This window comes from Podarcis bocagei (assembly GCF_964188305.1).
Source record: "Podarcis bocagei genome assembly, chromosome: 2".
In the NCBI taxonomy this organism is placed as follows: domain Eukaryota; kingdom Metazoa; phylum Chordata; class Lepidosauria; order Squamata; family Lacertidae; genus Podarcis; species Podarcis bocagei.
The window spans coordinates 53,107,167-53,128,632 of record NC_138126.1 but is presented as its reverse complement, the minus strand read 5'-3'; the positions used below and the strand labels follow the sequence as shown (position 1 = coordinate 53,128,632).

General features: G+C 41.5%; 1 protein-coding gene and 1 pseudogene across 14 annotated transcripts in view; one reads left to right on the top strand and one right to left on the bottom strand.

Moving 5' to 3' along the window:
* Positions 1-21,466, bottom strand: part of IQSEC1 (IQ motif and Sec7 domain ArfGEF 1) — a 306,192-nt gene that overhangs the window by 54,056 nt on the left and 230,670 nt on the right. Inside the window, exon 1 of one of the 13 annotated variants that reach the window (XM_081175985.1) lies at positions 17,777-18,057. The exons of the other annotated variants lie outside the window; for them this stretch is intronic. Coding sequence (XP_081032111.1) covers positions 17,777-17,841 — 65 coding nt within the window. The 5' untranslated portion in view covers positions 17,842-18,057. Of the gene's footprint in view, positions 1-17,776; positions 18,058-21,466 lie in introns of those variants that run through there. 13 annotated transcript variants of the gene reach the window in all.
* LOC308579699 (tigger transposable element-derived protein 1 pseudogene) overlaps positions 1-21,466 on the top strand; it is a 146,301-nt pseudogene that overhangs the window by 74,214 nt on the left and 50,621 nt on the right. The gene's annotated exons all lie outside the window — the stretch shown is intronic.

Here is a 21,466-nt window from a genome sequence, read left to right as displayed (position 1 = left end):
AATTTATAATAAATGCAGCATTAGAATAAATGTAGGCCACAGAAAAGGAACATGGTAGAATTTATTTATCCCTGTTTTGCTACTGATCCAGATAACCAGTTGCTCAGAATAATTAAGTTATCTTGTGGTGCTGTAAATGCATAATAACCCAATTCTATGTATGAACCAAGTACCACCAAGCTCAATATCAGTTACTCTCAAAATGTGAAAAGTATTAAAGTCTAAGTGTGTGGTCTGTTTTCTGCAAAAGACCATTTGACTATGTAAATCCTTTTTGAACACCATTGCTCCTGCCATACTGTCTTCTTCCTCCTTAAGTCTATCCAATCCACCATCATAATGTAGCCTATCATAGAAAATATAGTTTCAGAGCATCATAAACAATCCTTTTCAGACTCAGTGTTCCAGTCACTGTAATATTCCTTAATAAAGGCATTTAAAAGCATTCAGCATTTAAAGGATCTAGGAATTTTAAGATCAGGTTCCTAAAGTAACCCCATAGGTAAAGGCTTTATTTAAAAAGTAAAAACTTTATTTAAAAAGTAAAAACCCCTTATGTAGAGTAACACCAGGTCATTTAAGTTTACTAGAAATGTCACGAAGGAAGCCAAGGTTCTTTTCTGTATGATCATGCACACATTGTGCAACAATGCACTGTGTGGAAACCATAAACCTATTAACAAAAAAGTCACTGTCCGTTCAAACAAACTTCCGGGTCAAAGACTGTGCTTGATTAATCAAACCCATCCCAAATGTTTGCTCTGGTATATTTCCCTGCAATGATGGCCCAAAACTACTACAATGCCCAGAACCAAGTCTTTAGGCTGACATACACAAATGCTAGAAGATTCTGAACAGTTTTCTACTCGCCTCAAAATGTCCTACTGCTTCTAACAATGATTTTATAATAGGTTTAAGACCTCTTGGCTGGTACAATTCTAGGAAACTACTGCAGTGTCAGTGACCAGAAATGAAACTCTCTTGAAGTGGCTAGAAACAAAAAGCATGGCAGCCATGGAAGCAGCTGTTATACTTAGAAACTTCTGAGATAGCAGAACTTGGGAAGTGGGGAGGAAGGAGAGGAAACACTTGAGCAGCAGAAGCAAACAGAAACCAACATAAATGAAACATATGATTTCCATTCATGATTTGGCACTAACTCAGCTTGACACAGGCATCAAGCTAGATACTCTGCAGTAGTCACCCAGCCTACGGAGCACATGGAATTGTATTAATTGTGCTTTCCATGAACTGAGGCAGATGAGAGATGGGAGCTCTGGGTAAACCATGTGAGTTATCATTCAATGAGTCTTCTTGTCCAGCTTTCCCAACAGATTTCACCCAGTAGGAAGCAAACCTATCAAATTCTGACAGGCTGGAGGAAAGACCTCCTTTTAAATGCAGTCGACTACTTTCAATACTTAAGCATGAGTACTGTTCATGCATTCCAACTTTCTCAGAGGAGAACTTTTGCTTGAAACCTGTGATACATACGTTCTCCACATTACGTAGTTGACCAACTCCTTTGACCAAAGAGGGCAGAGACTGTCAGAGGCAGACTTCTAGCTTTCAGGATCTACTCTTGCAGGTTCTACTCTTTTACCCACCAGCCAGAATCGGGTGTGCAAGGCATACACTTAGAGCAAAAGAATCCAAAGCCAGAACTAATCAGAGCTCACAATCCTTCCACTCCAGCTTACTGCACCTGCTCAATTTCTTCATTTCAGTGGTACAATTAAGGGAGGAGGACACTATCCTTCAAAATACCCAGCTATCTACTGGTAGATCCCAGTCCATCTTGCCCATATGAGCTAAAAAAAGATTGCAAGGAACATTGATATGACATATTCTCATTAGTATCTTAAGCATGGTATATGTCAGGGTGGACTGGGCAACCTCTTGGCCTAATTTAATGTGGATGGCAAGGAGGGCAAAAGTAACAAAAAGACTCTGGCTTTTCCTATGCACCCTCAGCAGAAAAAAAGGTTGCCCACTCTTGATTTAGCAGACAGAGGTTGAATAAACAGGAAAACGGTTTTTGCTTATTTTGTTCAAAGGCTGTAACGCTTTTATCAGTAAATTAATCTGCTTGTGAGGGCACTGAGTTCAGAGTCCATAGGCAGATGAAATGCCACTTCTATGCATTATCTAAAAGGCTTAGATCAGCAAGAAAAACATTGGCCAGCTTCTTTTCCTTACAAATGCACAAGATCAGCTGTTTGTGCCAAAGCCAAAGAAAGGAAACCATCAAAGCCACATCACAGTAAGACCATATATCAGCTAGAGTTTTAATCGAGAATTGTTTAAGGCCAAATCCCAACAAGATACGACTCTTCTAAGAGATGAAACAGCAAGAAGGTTATTGGATGCCAGATGAGTTTATGGTAAATGTTACATCTGATGTCCGTATGGTTGCACTCAGTTGAGATTCCCCATTTCCCCCATCAGTAAGCACATGAATCTCTCCCTAAAAAGAGAGACCAGAATTTCAGAATAATGTCATGTGGACTGCAAAACACTTTTAGCAAACAGATGTATACAGCAACATTTTCAACTGAACTTCGGCTTTAGTAAGCAATCATCCAACTTAAGGTACCTATGAATAAAATATAGTTTATAACTGGGAGCATATAAAGATGAGATTAGGCTGGGGGGGGGGGTGGAAATGCCTCTCCTCATAACTTTTCATTTTTAGATGAAAATGTGTGGGTTCTTAGGTTTAAGAACTAAAAATACTCATCTAAAAAGAGCTTAGTTGAGATTACCCTCAGATTCCAGGTGAGGCAGTGAAGGTTAAACAACTTGTAACTCTGGCTTCATCTATCCCAAACTGTCCAAGTCAGGCTTATGTGTTTAGTTGCCTTTACAAAACAACATTCTGCATAATAATAAGTAATAATTCTCAGAGGTATTCAATTTTTCTTTCAGTATCATATGTCATAGTTACAGTATTTGTTTTCCTGCAATAAAGTAAGGAATTAGGCAGTTTCTGTACTTTAACTAGACAGTATGTTAAGTGATAATAAAGTATGTTAAACAATACTATGAAATTTGCTTCAGCTGCAAATTGATTTCCCCCTCCATGTTACCAAGAATTAACTAAAGTAGTACTATATGAATACACATTGTACTTGAAAAGAAACTTGTGGAGTAGGGGATCTTTCTGTCAAATTGCAAAGGTTATGTTTGGTATAGCTATCAAAGGTCAGTAAAAGCGTTGCAAAAAAGAGAGAGAATTATTTATATTGCTGAAAGGCATAAAGATGGAAAGGCCACAAATGTATAATCCAAAGATTGTGTATTCTGGATACTTATGCAGTGATAAAAATATTGGCCACTATCCAAAGAAACACACAACTATTTCTGCATGTCAAAGATGACTTTAAACATATGTTTCTCAAATAGCAGCCTCTGATAGCACATGGCAAATCACTTTTGAATTGGTGGTTTTCAAAAGCAGTTCATGATATGGCAAAGGGATGTGCTGTTCAACAGAAAAGAATAGCAACGGTGACTTTCTGCTGGGTCACACCTGACTGGCTCAGAACATAAGCTATTTCACAAAAATAGACTTTTAAAAACTTTTTTTTTTTGCACCAATCCATCATCCATAATCTTCTTTCTACCTATCCAGCTCTTCTAATCCTGTTCATTTACTGTCTCTACCTTTTAAACAATGCATATCCAGGTGGGGCAGCAGCAGAGCTCTGGCACAGGAAAACAGAGATGGGTGGACATCTGAAATCTCCTCCCCACATGCCAATAAAGATGCTGGCATGCCAGTAGATAAGGCAAAAGTAGTGCTTGAGAAAGTTATTCCAATGGCTCCTACATTGGTGAGTATTATGCGCTCTCAAAACTTGAATCAGGGCTTGATTCCAGTGAGCCTGGCATCTCAAAAAAGAGGGGGGGGAAAGGCCTCATTAACCTTAGGTGCACTTGAAGAAGTGTAACCCACATGCATATGCTCCTTTAAGAATTATGCACATGCTCAGTAGCGAAGTGAAGTGTGGAGAGCTCCAGTATGGAGCAGGGAGTCTATAGTGAGAAAGAAATATGATTTCATCCTCAGTAGAATTCGGAACTAGTAGTTAGACAAGAGGCGCACCTAGCTACCTCCTTTCTGTAAAGTCCTGAAACCCTAGGATCAGGGTTTGGCAGTTTCCCTTTCCTTTCTGGAGCTATTAGCAGCGATATGGAGAATACCACTTTGGGATTACAAGATAGCTTTTCCTTTTTGTGGCTAGCAAGAACAGCTTAAAGCTTAAAGACCAAACTGCATAAGAGAACTTTTGGAATTGAGTGTGAAGCCAGTAAAAGAGATTTCATGGCAACAGTCTGGAAGAAAGAACCTTAGTGGCCAGTAATCTAATGTTTATTTTATCAAGGTATTTATAGTGTCGGACACGACTAAACGACAAAAATACAGAATTTATAATGAAAACTTACCTTGCCTCTGTGCTTTCCAGGCACAGTCCACATTTTAAAATTCTGTGTCAAAGAGCTCCCCAACCCAACCCCCCCCCCCCGCTGGAGCTTTCTCTGTGAAGCCCCACTCTTTCAAGCTGAATCGGAGCAAACAACAATCCACAGAAACCCTGAATTGTTGTTTGTTGTGCTTCAGCTTTAAAGAATGAGTTTTCAAAGGGAAAGCTCTGGGGCAAAAAAGTGAGCACTTGGAAATAGAGCTTTAAAGCACAGGCCTGTGCTTGGAAAGCCGGGGTGGGGGTGGGGGGAGGCAAGTGTGGATAAGCCTTAAGACAGGATATTGCTTGATATATGCACCTTACATGTCTTTGCATCAGTCCTTTATTGCTTTAGGGCCTCCAGAGACCCTAAATAAATAATATTGTTGAAAATACATAAAAACAGAATAAAGTTTTATAAAGGGTTACTTCAGAAACCAGCAATCTTGAGCTGCTGTGATATAGTGGCTGGCACAATAAACTTTCAGAATAATTGCAGAGTGTGGTTTCAATGGTTGCTTGCTTCGATGGCTTCTTTTAGACAGTTTCACAGAGTATAGGTGTTGCAGTAGCTATTCTCTGCGAATGGTCAACCAAGACAGCACAACTCTAGTGACCAGATACTGGGGAGAAAAATAAGGGATAGTTTTCTCCAGAATGATCTGCTTTAGAATTTCACATAGCATCTGACTCATCAGTGGTGGAGAAGTGATGGCTTAACCCAGGAAGCCATTTCTTACCATATGAAGCCTGCCCATCCAAGCACATCTGTAGCACAGCCTTTTGTGGAGCAGTGACTGGGTATGGGTGGAATGGTTGAGGAGCTAATAACAGCCCATAAGCTGTTATTGGACCATTTGCCTGCCGCAGAGACACCATTATCTAAAAGATGTGTCTGCCCCATTTGCCATACACAGCATGCAACTGCAGCATTTAAAGCCCAAGCTACTATTTGTACTGCAACAACTGGGTAAGCTGGCTAACACTTCCCAGCCCTAATAGAAGGGGAGGGGGTAGCATTTACGTCAACAGTATCTTGTAGCAAACAAGTATGCGTTAAGTATCACACCCACAGAATTAAATAGCGTATTTTTAGTGCAAGTGTGGTGTTTGAATTAATCACATCTGTCACACACAACTATCTAGAAGCACTGACCTCACAACACAGAAGAGCAAGGAGAAAATCCACAGGTAATTTTATTTTTTAAAAGCAAGCAAAGATTCCCATTAAAATTAAATCCACAATGTTAAACAAATCAACAAAATAAATAAATCGTAGGTTTAAAAACCGAAACATGCTTTGCAAGTCCGTAATTTAAGTTTTAACTCAGCAATAACAATAACAATAATTTGATAGCAACTTCGAGTGTCCAAAGCATTTCACATGCATTATCTGGTTGTAATCCTTATAGCAACACTGTAATGTAAGCCTGTATTATCCCACTTATTGCAGATGGAAAGGACTGTGATTGAGAGAGAACGACATCACAGCAGAGAAGAGATTTGAAAATGGGGACTCACAGTTCAGTCTCTAAGTCACTATGCCACTTCCAACTATTTCAGGCATAATTTTGCCATGTATAGCTCATAGCACAACTAACCCGGTCTGTGATATTATTAAAACAACCTCTAGTTATTTAAGCTGGCAATTTGCACTGAATGCATTGCACTGAATATCTTTGTGGTAAGTGTACTCTGAGAATTAAGAAGAATTATTTGGCTTCTCTGAAGTCAAAAAAGAGATGGTAACCTGCACACACAGCTGAGAGTGAATTTTCCACAGTGAAATAATCCTTTCCTTCATACCAGCCAACACTGTATTTCCACTTGACTGTGGACTCAGCTGCTATGTTGAGCCAGTCAGTGTGGGAGGCAACACTGGATGACATCCTTGTCTACAGAACATTCAATTTGCTGGTATTTAGGATCTGTAGGAAGCTAAGCATAAGCTTTCAGCTCTGTGACCCTTTTCAGTTCTTCACAGCAACATCCTTTTCCTAGCTGACACAGATTGCGTACTTTTGAGAATTCATTTTTAAGCTTTAATTAAACTGCATTTAATGTTTCATGTGTTGAAATATACCATCCAGACAATGCAATTATACCAGGATATAAATGAAATAAAGTTAGTAAATTCTGCTTCTAGGTTCATTCTGACAGTAATGTCTTCTCTGCTGCCTAAAATGAATGCCTATAAGATACAGTGCTAGTGGGAATGTTTTGACCAAGCTATAAATTCCTTCCAGTAGCACCTTAGTAAGGTGCTACTGGAAGGAATTTTTTTATTTTGACTATGGCAGACCAACACGGCTACCTATCTGTAACTTGACCAAGCTATGTGTCCCTGTATTCATATGCCAAGAGAACTGTGAGTAGGAAATCAGCAAACAAATAGCGTACAAGCAGCCTCAAACAACAGTCTACAGCTCAGTAAAACTCTGTGGAAACAGCAGAGGCAGCCTGCTCCTATGACTGTCAATCCAAGCAAGTTCAATGTGACTTACTCCCAAATACATGTGTACAAGACTGCAGACTTTTACGTAAACTGTTCAAAAAACTTAAAGGTTGGACAAAACATACTTTTTCTATTAAAAATGTATGTTCATATTCACAAGCCACTGTATAACAATAGGGTAAATTGTCACTTCAACACAATCCAACTCGTGAGTTTATAATATTTTACAATTAGCTGAAACTTTAGATTCTTCTTTCACTGCTTTTAAGGTCTTTTAATTCTCTGGCAAATGATAAATTCAGAGAAGGTTGTTAATCACATGCATGTGGAAGAAAACCCATTTTATCTTATTAAAGCCCCCACAGATTTTTATGTAAAATAGCAAAATGTGCATTTTAGCAGCGATAGAAGACCTAAGTAATATATACCACAGGTCCTCATTCTAATAAGTGCCCTGGAGTAAAACGTTTTGCTTTCTCCTATGGAAGTTGGGGCTCAACACCATGTTACACATCACTACATATACAAATATTACTGCTAAGTGAGGCGATATTGAGAGGAGGCAATATACAATATGAAGAGTTCCTAGATGTATCAGTGTGCTGCTTTTCATTGTAACTTCCCCAACCTCAAGCTCATACCCTCCAGCACGTTGAGGTGTAAATCCAGGATGTGCGTCTTCCAGGTTCGCACTGCCATGCGAGTCACATGACCTGCACAAGATCATAGCCCCCCCCCAAGTGTATTTTTCTGTGGAAAAAGTGAGGCACCAAAAATGGCCACCATGCTCTCTCTCACAAAAAAAACAGGTAACCGGAACCATTGCGGGGGTATGCAAGCTGCGTGCTTTCAGACTGAGTGTTTATATGTGCATTGTATGGATTTGATAGGAAGAAAATCAGCTTGGGAAGGGAGTTACAGGAAGAAAGCAGTGGGCAAAGCGAAGGTTAAGAACTTGCTAGCAGCTTCTCCATACAAATGTCCTTCTCACAACAGCACTTTGCCTACAAATGGTAATCCAGGCTGCACGCACTCACATACAGCATGTACTTCAGGTTTTTTTGAGAAATAAAGCAACAGTTTACTTTGCACGCACTTCTTAAAAAGAAGGAAGGTGCACTAGTAGGGTTTGACATGCCAGTCGCTATATTGGTCGAAAGCTGCCAACGGGCTTGTCAGCTATTATTTGAAGCCAAGAATGGCAATGTGTAGGTGGCAGCTTATCTCTTTTTATTTCATGAAGGCAGGGGCAAAGGCTGCTTGCCCTCTAGGCCTGCAGCAATTAGGTGCACAACTACTGGCACAGCATAGCTCTCTTACTGGCTGCCTGTTAGCTCTGTGGGACTTTCCCACCAGGAATACACTCAGTGGTAAGAGGCAAAGGTCGCTGCCTAGGAAAGGTTGCCTGTGACTGTGTCTTGCCAGATGCAAAAACAAGGGAATTCAAGCTGGTGAGACTTGAAAGACTGGCTTGCTACCTCTTTTGCACAAATTCGTGTGAACGGACTTAGGCTTCTTCACCACTGCCGTTACTTAATTTTGTTTCTTTTTTTAAAATTTCCTTAAAAATAAGCTCTGAATATTTCACATATACAGAAACTTTACATCATGCTAAATGTTACATTTAAGAATTCCATGTTGTTGTTGTTTTAGAAAAACAAAAGCTTATTTCATAGTGTGAGGACCAATGTAGCATAAGCAGATATCTGCTCATGAAACAGAGGTTATTCCTCCTCTCCCCCTACAATAGCTACATGGGAGCCCTATGGAGCAGATTTTGAGGGGACATGGTGGAGCTGGAGGAGCGAGAAGAGAAACCGGAAGTCCTGCAATGCATGCAGATTTCCACTGCGCAAACAGGCAGACATCACTGAATGTTGCCCACAGTTTCACAATAGCTGAACTAATTTGTTTTGTAATCAGCATATGCATCAAACCAACTGATCATTGAAGAATGTTTCTGTTCTACTAACCCCCCCCCCGCTGAACAATAAAAATGTTGTTCTAACAAAGTTAATGTTTGCAAAGAAAAAAAATACTTGACCATTTGACTTTTTTGTTTTTTTTTAAAAAAATAATTTTAAGTAACAAAACATATCCATACAAGGAAAGCAGCGCTTAGTAGTAGTACAGAAAAGAAAGAAAAATAGTGATAGATGGCTGTAGTTTTAGACATTCCAAGAAAGGCAACCCAATAAAAGTGTCTCTCTAAAAAGTTCCATGAGTAATGGAGGGTGTAAATATGTTCAATTGTCTTAGCCAAGCCAATAAAAGAATGCCATGTCGTACAGAAGGTGTGAGTCTATAAGCATGTCCATAAGCATGATGTTGCATACTTGAGAAATCCATGCTTCAAAAAGATTTGCATTTAAAGTTCTCCATTTTTTTGAAAGTACTAATCTAGCTGAGGCTAATAAATGGAGGATGAGGTCTTTATTGGTTATCTTCTTAATCTGAGGAGTAAAATATGATAGTAGGGCTAATTTGGGTCTAGTTATAGTGATTGCACCATCATGAGCCTGGTTCTGGCTGGGGAGGGTGGGATTTATTATTATTAGATTATATTATTATTTATTATTATTAGATTATTATTTTGAAAAACTTTCTCCTAAAAGGGAATAATTTTTTGATAAAACCACATGTGTACAAGAGAGCCGGGTAAATGGAATTCCCACCAGCAAAGGTTGGATGTTTTATGATTCATTCTATAATCTGGCTGGGCACATGTAGCAGTGATATACTATTTTTAAAGCATTTTATTGAGTTCTAATTGAGATTTATTCCAAAGTTGTTCCTTTTAACATCAGACAACTATCCATTCCCCCCCCCCCCCGTCTTTTTTCTTGACTGGTCAACTGACCTATCGTGTATGGCACACTAGTATTCCAGTATGAACAAGTCAGGGAACAGGGGCAGTTTTACCATGAAACAATGTAAAGCAAGTTTTATCAACTAACCCAGCAGTTTCCACAAGCTCATTTGTGAAAGAAATGAGTTCTAAGCTGGAACAGTTGTTGATGGACATCAAGTGGGCTGCATGTGTAATTCTCGTATGTTCTGTAAATACAGATCTACTGCAGTCTCGTGTAGGATTCCCTTATTGTCCTGAAAAACTATTTACTTTATCCCCATAAAATTGAATGGATACCATACTTGCCTAAAATAAGAGGAATGAATTCGGGAAACTACTTTGGAAAGAGCAAAACTTGTTCCTGACCGCAGAACAAACATCCCGAGTGAAAAGGATGTTGCTATGAATTTACTTTATCCCAGAGAACTCAATGAAAGTCACTAAGAATCAAACCTGCTTCTTTATCACAGCTCCAATTTGTGGTCAGAAAACAGGTGACGCAACACCCAAAAGAGTTCTGAGTGTCACCGATAAACACACAAGTTAAACTAATTAAGTTAAGAGTCACAAGTGAATGTTCGCTTACATGTTCTTCAGAACAACAACAAAAAACCAAACACCTGAACATCTGTTTCAGTGCTTTTAGGAATCTTGATACCCACAGCTAATACCAGAACATAAAAGCTATCCATTTAAAATGAATTAACCAACAGATACCTCACAGTTAATAGGAATCTGCACACACAGTGCCTTACTGTATTTTGTTTCTTTTTTCTTGTTCTTACCTATTCAGAGAAACTGTTTCCATGACCAATTATCGGAGAAAACACAAAGAGGCGGTGGTTAGCTTTTAGCAGCTAGAAGCATTTCGCTCATGTTGAAAATCACAGATAATGTTTTCTCTTGGTATAATGTAAAATCAAATGGCTGATTGCTCAAGCACTCTCTTGTCAAGTGCTATTACAAATGGAAAAAAACATCCTCTAAAACTGATGTCACACTGTTTCACAACTATGGTGTTTCCCAACTAAGAGGAAAGGCCAGGACAACACAACCACGATGCAAAACTAGAAACCTGGCAAATCTGCCCCAGTCAAGACTTTTTGCAACATGCAATACTACCAAAGGTAACGTATATGCTATGTTTATAAGCAGTACTACAGTTCTTTAATGCTATCACACAACACCACATGACAGTGAAAGAACTGAAAAGTAATTACATGAGCTGACATTTGATCAGGATCCCAGATTAAGATTTCATACCTTTACAGAAAAAGCTCTTGAATCTTTAGGAGCAACAGATGATCAGTAACAACGTGAATGGTAGACCCTTCCAAGAGGAAGCAGAGACGTTCCTAATTCAACTCACTTTAAAGTCAGAAGGGAAGAGTGCTGCTAACTGAATCACTGCATTACTTCCGGCAGCTTTGTCTCAGAATACTCCTGTACATGTGTAATCACCTAGCATGACCCTGCTTAACTTGCAGGATCATCACAGCCGGGCAACTACAGCTACAGACTATACTCTTCAGCACCCTTTAGGACAACTTCCGAATGCTTCTCTAAAGCGATTACTCAGAGTTACAAATCACAGACCCAAATATGCACATGAAATTTCCCAAAGGTTTAGATGTGGTTTTATATACCCTTTTATGAGACCTTATATCAGGTGTGAATTTCTGGAATCTGGCCACTTCTAAACTAGCTTAGCTCTGGCCTTTGCTTCTTTAAAGAACTCACATAAAAAACAAGTTGAGAGTACATATCTTTCACCACAAGGATTCTTCTTGCACTTTGTTCTAGATCAATGTTTCACAACCTTTTCCTGACCATGGCCCCCTTCTGATCTTGTTTCCTTTCTGTGGGCCCCCCATGCGTGTAGCCGGGGGGGGGGCAGGGGGCAGCTGCCCCTCCAATAAGTAAAATACAAATCTGAGGTTCAGACCCCCCTAACAGAAGTCTGTCCACCCTAACAACCCCCCCAGGGGGCTATATGGCTGCTGGTTGGGAAACACAGCTCTAGATGAAGATACTCTACTAAAAAAGATAAATTTATCTGAGATAACCCAAAAAAATCCAAGTCATCAGCTGGCAAGATTTCTGTCTGGAGAAAAGGATAGTAAGCAAGGCTAACTGAGTCCATAGGTGAACTTCAACATCTACAACAGGATGGTCTGAAGAAGCAAATAAACCACTAATCTTACTAAAATACATACTGTCAACAGTGCTTTAAAAAATTTGTTTTTCAAGTAATACACACGGTTCACACAGCATCAGCTTGTGATCCACTAAAGACAAAAACAGAGATGGAGGATGTGCCTGGATGGCTACACCTCACTTGGCTGATCTTCTCCTACCTCACGGATAGTTGCTGAAATTGTACCAAGGGGTGTGTACATGCAAATTTGTGTATGTAAAACTGATTGTTCATACATTCTTCCTCATTTTCTGTTTTCATACATTCATCTTCTGAAGAAGGAAAAACCAATCAAAGGTTAGAACAGGGGTAGGCAACCTAAGGCCCATGGGCCACAAGCAGCCCATGGGGGTCATTTAACTGGTCCACAGGCTGCCCCTGAACTGAGCCGCTGCTTGGCGAGTCCCCGCACGCTGCGCTAAACCGGCACAGCGCGGCACAGGGACACGCTTCCATGGCGCTGGAAATCGTGTCTGTGCAGACGCCAGAAATTGTGGGCACTCGGGCGAACGCGCAATCCAGCCCACAGAGGGATCTCCACTGGAGTGAACCGGCCCAGGCAATGTAAACCTTGCCAACCCCTGGGTTAGAAGGATATAGTGCTTCAGAGACTACAGAATTAAGGGATTTGCAACTGAAATATTAAAGGTTCTTCATTTCCAGCAGCCTAATAGCCAGTGTTGTTAGCATTTCATCTAGGAGACTGTAGGCTGGTTCAGAAGGAGCAATCTCAACTAAATAAACCATAGTTTATTTAGCTGAGAGTTGGACCAGGCACTCCTGCCTCCTTCACTCTGTTACTGGAACTAAAAATTTCCAGGATTTATTACACCATAGTTTTTATCCGATTTTATATTATGGCAAGTACGCCCAGATGAAAACACAATTTTCTGGTTGGAATGTAGAGGAAAATGATTTCATAAACTTAGAAGACCCCAATTCTGGCATGAATGCAAAGAGAGAAGAGAAAATGCAAGCTCAATGAAAAGCCAAGATAGTTATTTCTGAAACAGCCCTGTATGACCTGCCTAAGTAACTGGAAATGAAATTTACTAGCTTCTCTTTATTCCTGCAAATTCGAACAATTTCAAAACACAGGTGCCATGTACCACTGTATAGAAGGAAGTCTGCAGTATCTGCCATACTGTGAAACCTTTTGAAGTAGTAAAAGTTGAAATCTGAGACATCTTTAAATATATTTATATATAAGCTTTAAAGTTATTGGAATTTGACAAGCAACTCTAAAAACTATTAGCAATAACCCATAAGGAAATTGTGATATTGCATAATGCAACACCAACTTAAACACCCTAAACACCAGGTCAGTAACTTACTGTTTGCCAGAAATGAGGGCAATATATGGCTGTTGCATTTTTCCATCCTACATGCATGCATATTACATAAAGTACTTTTTTTATTTGAAGAATATGGCTAGATATCTTTTCAAAATGAGAGCAAGCGCATCAAGTGATACTGAGGGCAATCCTAGTAGTAATTTGGAATCGCTGTCCGAACAACCTGGAGAAGACTCGTTTAATTCGACACCAGTAGCAAGCCCAGGCAAACCTCCAAAAAAGAAAGTTTGTCAACAATATGTGGATAGATATCTGAGTTGGTTTCACATGGACTGGAGATGAAAACATCTGTCAGCCTATGCGTTTGATCTGTGGTGAGAAGCTTTCCAGTTCCAATATGGCCCCAAACAAGATGAAAAAATATTGGTGAGCAATTTTTTGTTCTGAAAATGTGGCTCAGAGAAAAAAGTTTGAGATCCACTGGCCTAGAGGGGCACGTCTCCATTTTTTTCTTGATGAGCCACCTCTCCATGGAAGACAACTGCAGAGCTGTCTCCACCTCCCAATCCTCTGTCACTTCAGATCTTGCCCTGGAGCCCTCCTTGTCCATAGTTTCTGACAGACTTTTCTCTTCTATGAGCAGTGAAGAGGAAGCCTCTGGAACTCCTACAACAGCACAGCCAGATATGTCCAGAGGCGGGGGCTGCAGGCTCTGTCAACTGGACTCTACTCCCATTCAACATCCTCTTCCTCAAGTGCCTGCCACTCCTGGTCTTAATCAAGAGTATTCTGAGAGAAACATGACAACTGCTTTGTTATCATCTGATGGTGATGAAGTGATCACCTGTTACATTCTGGATATTATTTAAACCACAAGCTGACTCTTGGCTGTGAGTCCTGGAAGACCTGCTCCCTGCCTTGCAGGCCTTTTCCTACATGGCCTGGGAAGACGGGACTCTGATTGACTCCAGTTACAAAAATTGAAGCTGTTGAACAGACCCTTGAGCGGGAATATTGTTTAGCGGTTTGGGGGAGGAGGGGGTTGTTGTTACTAATATCAATATTAATTTCTGGATCTTTACTTTAAATCTTCTTATGTGGAAATTGTTTAATTTGGTTGTGTACTTTTGATGTTTTATTTACTGTTTATGACTACTTTTGTTATGTTTGTAATTACAGTGGTACCTCGGGTTACAAACACGTCAGGTCACAGACTCTGCTAACCCGGAAGTAGTACCTTGGGTTAAGAACTTTACCTCAGGTTGGGTCTTTAGTGTTAACAAACAAACAAACAAACAAACAAACAAACAATAAAACATATTGGTCTTAAGAAAATTATGTGTCTATGGTTATTCCTGTGTATAATTCGGCATTTGTGTTTTTTTGTTTTTTCTTGCTGTAGCAATCAAAATTTTAAAAAATAAAAAAATAAGAACTTTACCTCAGGATGAGAACAGAAATCGCGCGGCGGCGGCGGCAGGCCCCATTAGCTAAAGTCGTACCTCAGGTTAAGAACAATATCAGGTTAAGGACAGACCTCCGGAACAAATTAAGTTCATAACCAGAGGTACCACTGTATGCATTTTTTAATGCTATAAGCTGCCTTGAGAGTAGTTTGAACTATGGAAAAGCGGCATACAAATACATACATAATTTTAAGTACTATACAAAAAGGAGAAGCCTAGACTACACATACTTTTTCTCAACTGTGTTTAAATTCTGTAAAATTCAATCATTTGAAGCAATAAAACTTATTCTCTGAGTGAAGAAGATTCCCTGAGAACAAATGACAATAAACTAAATCCTTCATAATTCATTTTGTTTCAAGCACCACATATAATCAAGTCTTCCTGAAAGGAACATAAAATATGTCAATTACAAAAATGATCTGGTAGAAGAGGGCAGTTCTGCCAAGAAGAAATATTCACCCAAGACACTTAGCTTATTCCCCAAGGCAAGCTCCCTAAATCTTTCTCCTCTTAAAATAATAGTAAAATAATTTTTAACAAAATAAATCATGAAATAACTCATCTTATGAATCTTTTCCGATCAGTAAATGCAGGCAACCAGCTCTGGAGGGATGAGCTTTATCTGGATGCCCTTGCCATAAGAGGCACGGCCTTCCCAACAGTGGCACCATGGTTATGGAATGCTCTTCATTACATTTTTGGTACCAGTTGAAACCTTGTTTTTACCAAGCCTGTTAACACCTTTCACATGCACCAGGTTGCTCCCAAGATTGAGGGGGCCCGGCACATGTGTTGTGCACAGCATGTGTGTGGTGTCAAATGCGTTACACATTGCAATGGAGGCGGCCAAGCACTCTTGAGGAGCCGGCCACTGGACCAGACGGTGCATGACATCACATGCACACAACCAGCGCAGGGTCACCTCAACATTAAGATGGCCCAGCCCCCTTAAAACAAATTTTGAGGGGGCTGAGGTGCTTTCGGTCTCCTAGAGTTGGCACACCTGACACCTTCACATGCTCTGAAACTGGTTCAATGTTGCATTAAGTGGGTTTTATGTCACTGTGGGTTTTTTATGAATTGTATTTTACTGATATTTGTAAATCACCCACTATATACTACATTGGTTAAACAGAACATAATTGTACAGTGTTCCGTGTGCTGGAAGATGCATACATGCTACCTAGAACAGCTTCAAAACAAACACCAAACTCACAATAACTATGCCACTCAAGTGTGTATTTTTGTGAACATGGTTTCAGACTCACTTGAAGGTGTGGTAGAATCCACACAACCTCCAGTGATCTGTCACTATTTAGTGCCCTATTCTTGTCCTCACCTCTCTCAAAGCATGTAATCAAGGAGGTATAAGCTATCTTAAACCATCATACCATTGGTATGGCAGAAGTCTCATATCACTGTGAAGTAGTATCATGCCCATTGGCACATTCTCAAGGAACACCAACAGGCTGCTGCTCCTGATTGTAACCATCACAAATATTTCCAGGAAAAGAAAGATAGCAACCACTTGCCACATTACCATGATAGATAAAAACCACTCCCAGAAAAATATAATTTCTTTCAACACTCACCTGGGATATTTCCAAAAATGCACCCCTTTTGTGGGAGATGAATGGCCCTGTGAGAGCGGCTGAGCATTTTCAACTCTGTAGTGATTTTCAACCCCCTGAACATAGGCTTAATTCAACTGAAGCCCTCAACATTTGTAACTCAATGTATAGTCACTGATTAATGTTCTCTTTAACCCTTGAATGTGACAAAATATAGAGCAGCACAAAATAATCGTACCCATGTTTGCTCAGAAGCAAGCCCCACTGATTTCAGTGGTGTAGTGGTTATAGAGTCAGATTGGGGCTGGAGAGACTCAGGTTTTCAGCCCCATTCATCCCCAAAAGTCATGGGGCAATTTTGGGCTGGTCACTATCCTGGTCTAATCTACCTCACAGGGTTGTTGCAAAGATAAAGGGGAAAGCAATGTATACCACCTTCAGCTTCTTGGAGAAAGGCAGGCTCTAACAGTAGAAAATACATTTTTAAAGTGTGTTTAGAACTGCAATTATTGATGCAAAGACAGACATTTGTCTTCATAATGGCTGGGTTTTTGTTAAATGAATAATGAAAATGCATAAGAAAGGTATTGTGTGAGGAAAAAATGGAGGAGGCATTGAGATGCTGCAAATATATGGAACAAGTAATGTCTTTTAAATGATTCTGCTGCCAGTTTCATATTGTAAGTGCTGTGTGGTTAAGGAGTTAAACAACTTTAAATTCCACATTCAAATGAATAAGATGTTAATTTGAATTCTGTGAAGGACAGATGGCATTGCAGTAAGATTTCTTTTTCTTTTTTGAAAGTCAAATAAATGAGCTATGGAATATAAAGGCTCCTAAAATGACAACATACACTGGAAACAAAGCTACAGTTGGCTGTAATCAAGACACATTTGCAAAACATTTAAAACTTTGCAGCAGGGTTTATTACATCCTGCAATATGCAAACTGAACCCTTTGCATGCATACAATGGTGCAGAAAAAAATCAGGAAGGTACACACTGTGGCATTTTTAAATATGCATTCAGTTTTTATAAGTAAAACTGAATGCATATTTATGTGACCAACAGCTGTCATTTCTACACTGGCATTTGGGATACTAGCTAGAATAAAATTCTGTAGAAAATGATTTCGCTTTCACAGTGGAAGGAAAAGGAAGAAAAAGTACGCGAGATTGAGCACTATAAAACCCTTTGTGTCACGGGATTAGTATTGTATGTATGTGCAGCAGCCGATCGTTTTGCTCGCCTGCTTGCTTAAACACACGCTCGGTCCTCTCTCCCTTCCACCAACACACTAAACCAGTGTTCGGAACTAATTTTAAACAAAGCTGTTCCGAGGCTGGAACTGAAACACAAAGCAACCAAAAAGAAAAAGGGAGAGAGAGAAAAAAATTCCTTCCCCTCCAAGCTCGACTCTTTTTGCTTTAGGAAACCCACGCTGCTGCTTCCAATAGAGGGTAATGGCTTACCAGCTGTCAAGCTCCAGCTCCAGCAGTGACTGAGTCCTCTCCGAGTTACAATGCAAGCACCACATGGCTGGAGAGAGAAGTCACAAGGAGGGGCCCCCGAGCTGCCAGCATATCCTTCCCCGGGGGCTCCCCTAACACCTCCGGGCCCGCGCTGAGGCAGCCGAGAGAGGCAACTGGGGCTGGGGGCACGGCACCGAGGAGCGCCCCCAACTCGCCTCCGTGGGCGAGAGGAGGGAGCAGCTCAGGAGGGGGTCCGGGAAAGGCGCGGGCACTCGCGAGGTCCACCCTCTCAAGCTCCGGCGCGCGCGCGCACGCACACACACACGGAGGCTCGCGCGCGCTCCCGCCCCTCCACTCACACACGCTTACACATCCATTCCGCTAGAAGTGCGAGCTGGGAATACAAATGCCAGAGCTGGGAGGGGTAACATTGATCTTATTAAGCCGAGGCTGGTTTCCAGGACGGGGTGAGGGGGGCGCGGGTGGAAGAGGAGAGGCAAGGGGGGGGGCCGGTAGGGACCGCCACAGGAAGAGAGAGAGAGAGAGAGAGAGAGAGAGAGAGAGTGTGTGTGTGTGTGTGTGTGTGTGTGTGTGTGTGTGTGTGTGTGTGTGTGTGTGTGTGTGTGTCCCGCTCTCCTTGTCCTTTGGGCACTGCAGGAATGTGACAAGGAGGAGGAGAAGGCAGGAGCAGCCGCCTCCCGCTCGCCCGCTTGACTCCCCGCTTCTCTTCACGTGACGGAAAGAGCGGGGGCTCTGGCAGCGCTATTAATAGCTGCATTCAGACTGGGAAAGGCAGGCTTCATTGCTATTCAGCAGCTTCGCTGTCACTGGAAGCTGCTGCTCCCCCAGGCAGGCACACACTTGGCTTGGGTAGCAACAAATGTTTGCGTTGGCTTGGAAAGCGCCTGGAGCTGCTTTCAGAGACCCTCATTCTTTCCTCCTCTCTGTGCCCCCGCCCCATTTTGGTTTCCCCGGTTTTGCTTCAGCTGGGATGCTTTGCAATATAAGCGATGCATGCCTTCTTCTTATCTTTGGGAAGGGCGTCTATCGGACGTAATTGCTCCTAGAGTTAATTAAAACTAAAATCTTAAGATAAAAGGACTGCGGAACTCTTTATTATAAACGGCAAGCTGACGACTCCCAAGCGCCTGCAGCTGGAGCAGTTTAAGAGCTGCTTGCACAGAGATGAATGACTACGAAATGAACATTGGGGTGTGTAAGGCCTTGTACCTTTGGACTGTGCCCATCTCGCAGCTTTGAGATGGTTTTGTTTTTAAGCCAGTAAAACTTTAACGTGTGGGGGTTATGGCAAGACAGTAAAGATGTAATTTCTGAATCAAAGTACACCCACACATGCAACAAAGGGAAACTTCTTTTTTTCATGTTGCTTTTGCTACCACATTGAAATAATTGTTTATGTGAATCAGACCAGCACTTCTGTTTAGCTTCTCAATGAGGCTTACTCAAAGTGTTAACAACGACCCTGTATATTGCTGTATATCAAAAACTAAAAACTCACAGTATAAGGTAAGGTGACATATTTATACATTCTCTTCAGTCTTTTGATATTTCCCCTTTAAACTTAGGCAGATTAAATACTTCTTTACATTTTTTTGCTTTTCACTGCTTTAAAAAATCAATGCACACAGCATTCTTTTGAACTCCTTTGAGCTTTTTTTTTGGAAAACAGTAAAGACTACAAACTTCAAAAAATCTACTCCGTTATTTTTGTGCAATGACACCACTTTATCTATTCAAACCTACTATTACTAAGTGTTCCTCGTGCATAAAGTAAGGAAACAAACCTGAGTCCCCCCTGCTCACTTAAAAAAAAAAACACTGAGGAAAAAGTTGCTCACAAAAATAAATTCATCTGTGTCAGCTATTGCACAAAGACTTGTAACAAAAATTGCTCTCAACCTCCACACATTTGTTCCAGGCACATGGCTTCAAAATTATGATTTGGCTAGAATAGTAGCACTAAAAATAACCCTGTAGAAGTTCCAAATAATTATTCACGGCATTGCTAGATTTTATGTACATGGTAAAAAACCAAAAAAACCACAGTAGATTAATTTTTCTCAAGAGTTTTTGCTGTATCCAAATGTTACTACCATGACGAGTAAGAATATGCACTTTTGGTCATTGTGAGGCAAACAAAACAAAACCCTGAGGATCAAAGTAGATCCCTATAAGTTTCCTGCTTAGCGTGGGATGCCACTGTTGAAAGTAAAAATGGTTTAAAACACAGCAATCCAAAGGGGGTGATGGAGAACCAAAAATGGACAACATGCCATATCTAGAGCCCCATCAGGAATGTGGTTGGGAGGGAGGATGAAATGCTGCTTTTCCTCCCGCCTCCTTTAAAGACCCAGTTTGGCACGCACACCCACAAAGTACATGCACATGTACATACACATACAATGACACCTCAATGACACCCCTCTAGAGGCTTCACCTGGGGCAAAAAAACTGGCTCTCCAGCCCCCCTGTAGCTACAGCTGTGTTTTCAGTAGTGGTGGTGGTTTCCAATAGGAGACAGAATACATATGCACAACAACACCATTTCAGATAGCGTCAGAGGAATGAGATCCATACCTTCCCCTGATCTGCCCCTAAGCTTGTTAATCCAAGGGCTGTGGAGATCTCTCCGGTGTCGGGAGGAGGTGGTCTTATGAGGCTGGATCTCTCTCTCTCTGGGGACGGACTACTCTTTCCACGTTGGAAAACAATGTTGGTTCAAGGTTTTGGAGGGCATTTGGGCAAAACATCCTCAGTGCTCCTCTACTTCCTTAATGAATCTACCCCTTCACTGCCACTGTTGCCACCTACAACTCCGTCTCTGGCTCATCATTGTCATCAAACAAAGCCAACTAACAAGCAGGCAATGGTAGTTCCTCCTCCTCACCACCACCATTCTTGTTTGCTTACTCATCCCTGGGCCAGAGTGAGAGGAGGGTGAAGTAGCAGGATGGAGGAACAGGCCCAGATGACTCTTGACAGTGGGTCCCCTACTGGCAGGGGTGCCAACTTGCCCCCCACATTGGGGAGGGTGCATCACGTGATGTGTCCCGCCCAGTGTGACATACCGTCCTCCCTGCAGCTTGTGCCAGGGGGCAAGATGCACGGAGGGCGATAGTCGCCCTTGCTCGTCCGAACCTGCTCCTGGCTGGGGGATGAGACGCCCGGAGGGTGCCTGCCTGGCAGTGGATGTTGGCCCCCTCAATATTGGGGGGAGCTGGGCCCCCTGATTCAAAATATTGAGGGGGATGGAGCCGCTAGCACCCCTATACCTGGTGCAGGTGCCTGCTGGCATTTGGGCCTTGGCAGGTCCAAGAATTGATGCTTTTGAATTATGGTGCTGGAGGAGACTCTTGAGAGTCCCACGGACTGCAGGAAGATCAAATCTATCCATTCTTAAGGAAATCAGCCCTGAGTTCTCACTGGAAGGACAGATCCTGAAGCTGAGGCTCCAATACTTTGGCCACCTCATGAGAAGAGAAGACTCCCTGGAAAAGACCCTGATGTTGGGAAAGATGGAGGGCACAAGGAGAAGGGGAAGGCAGAGGATGAGATTTTTGGACAGTGTTCTCGAAGCTACCAGCATGAGTTTGACCAAACTGTGGGAGGCAGTGGAAGACAGGAGTGCCTGGCGTGCTCTGGTCCATGGGGTCACGAAGAGTTGGACAC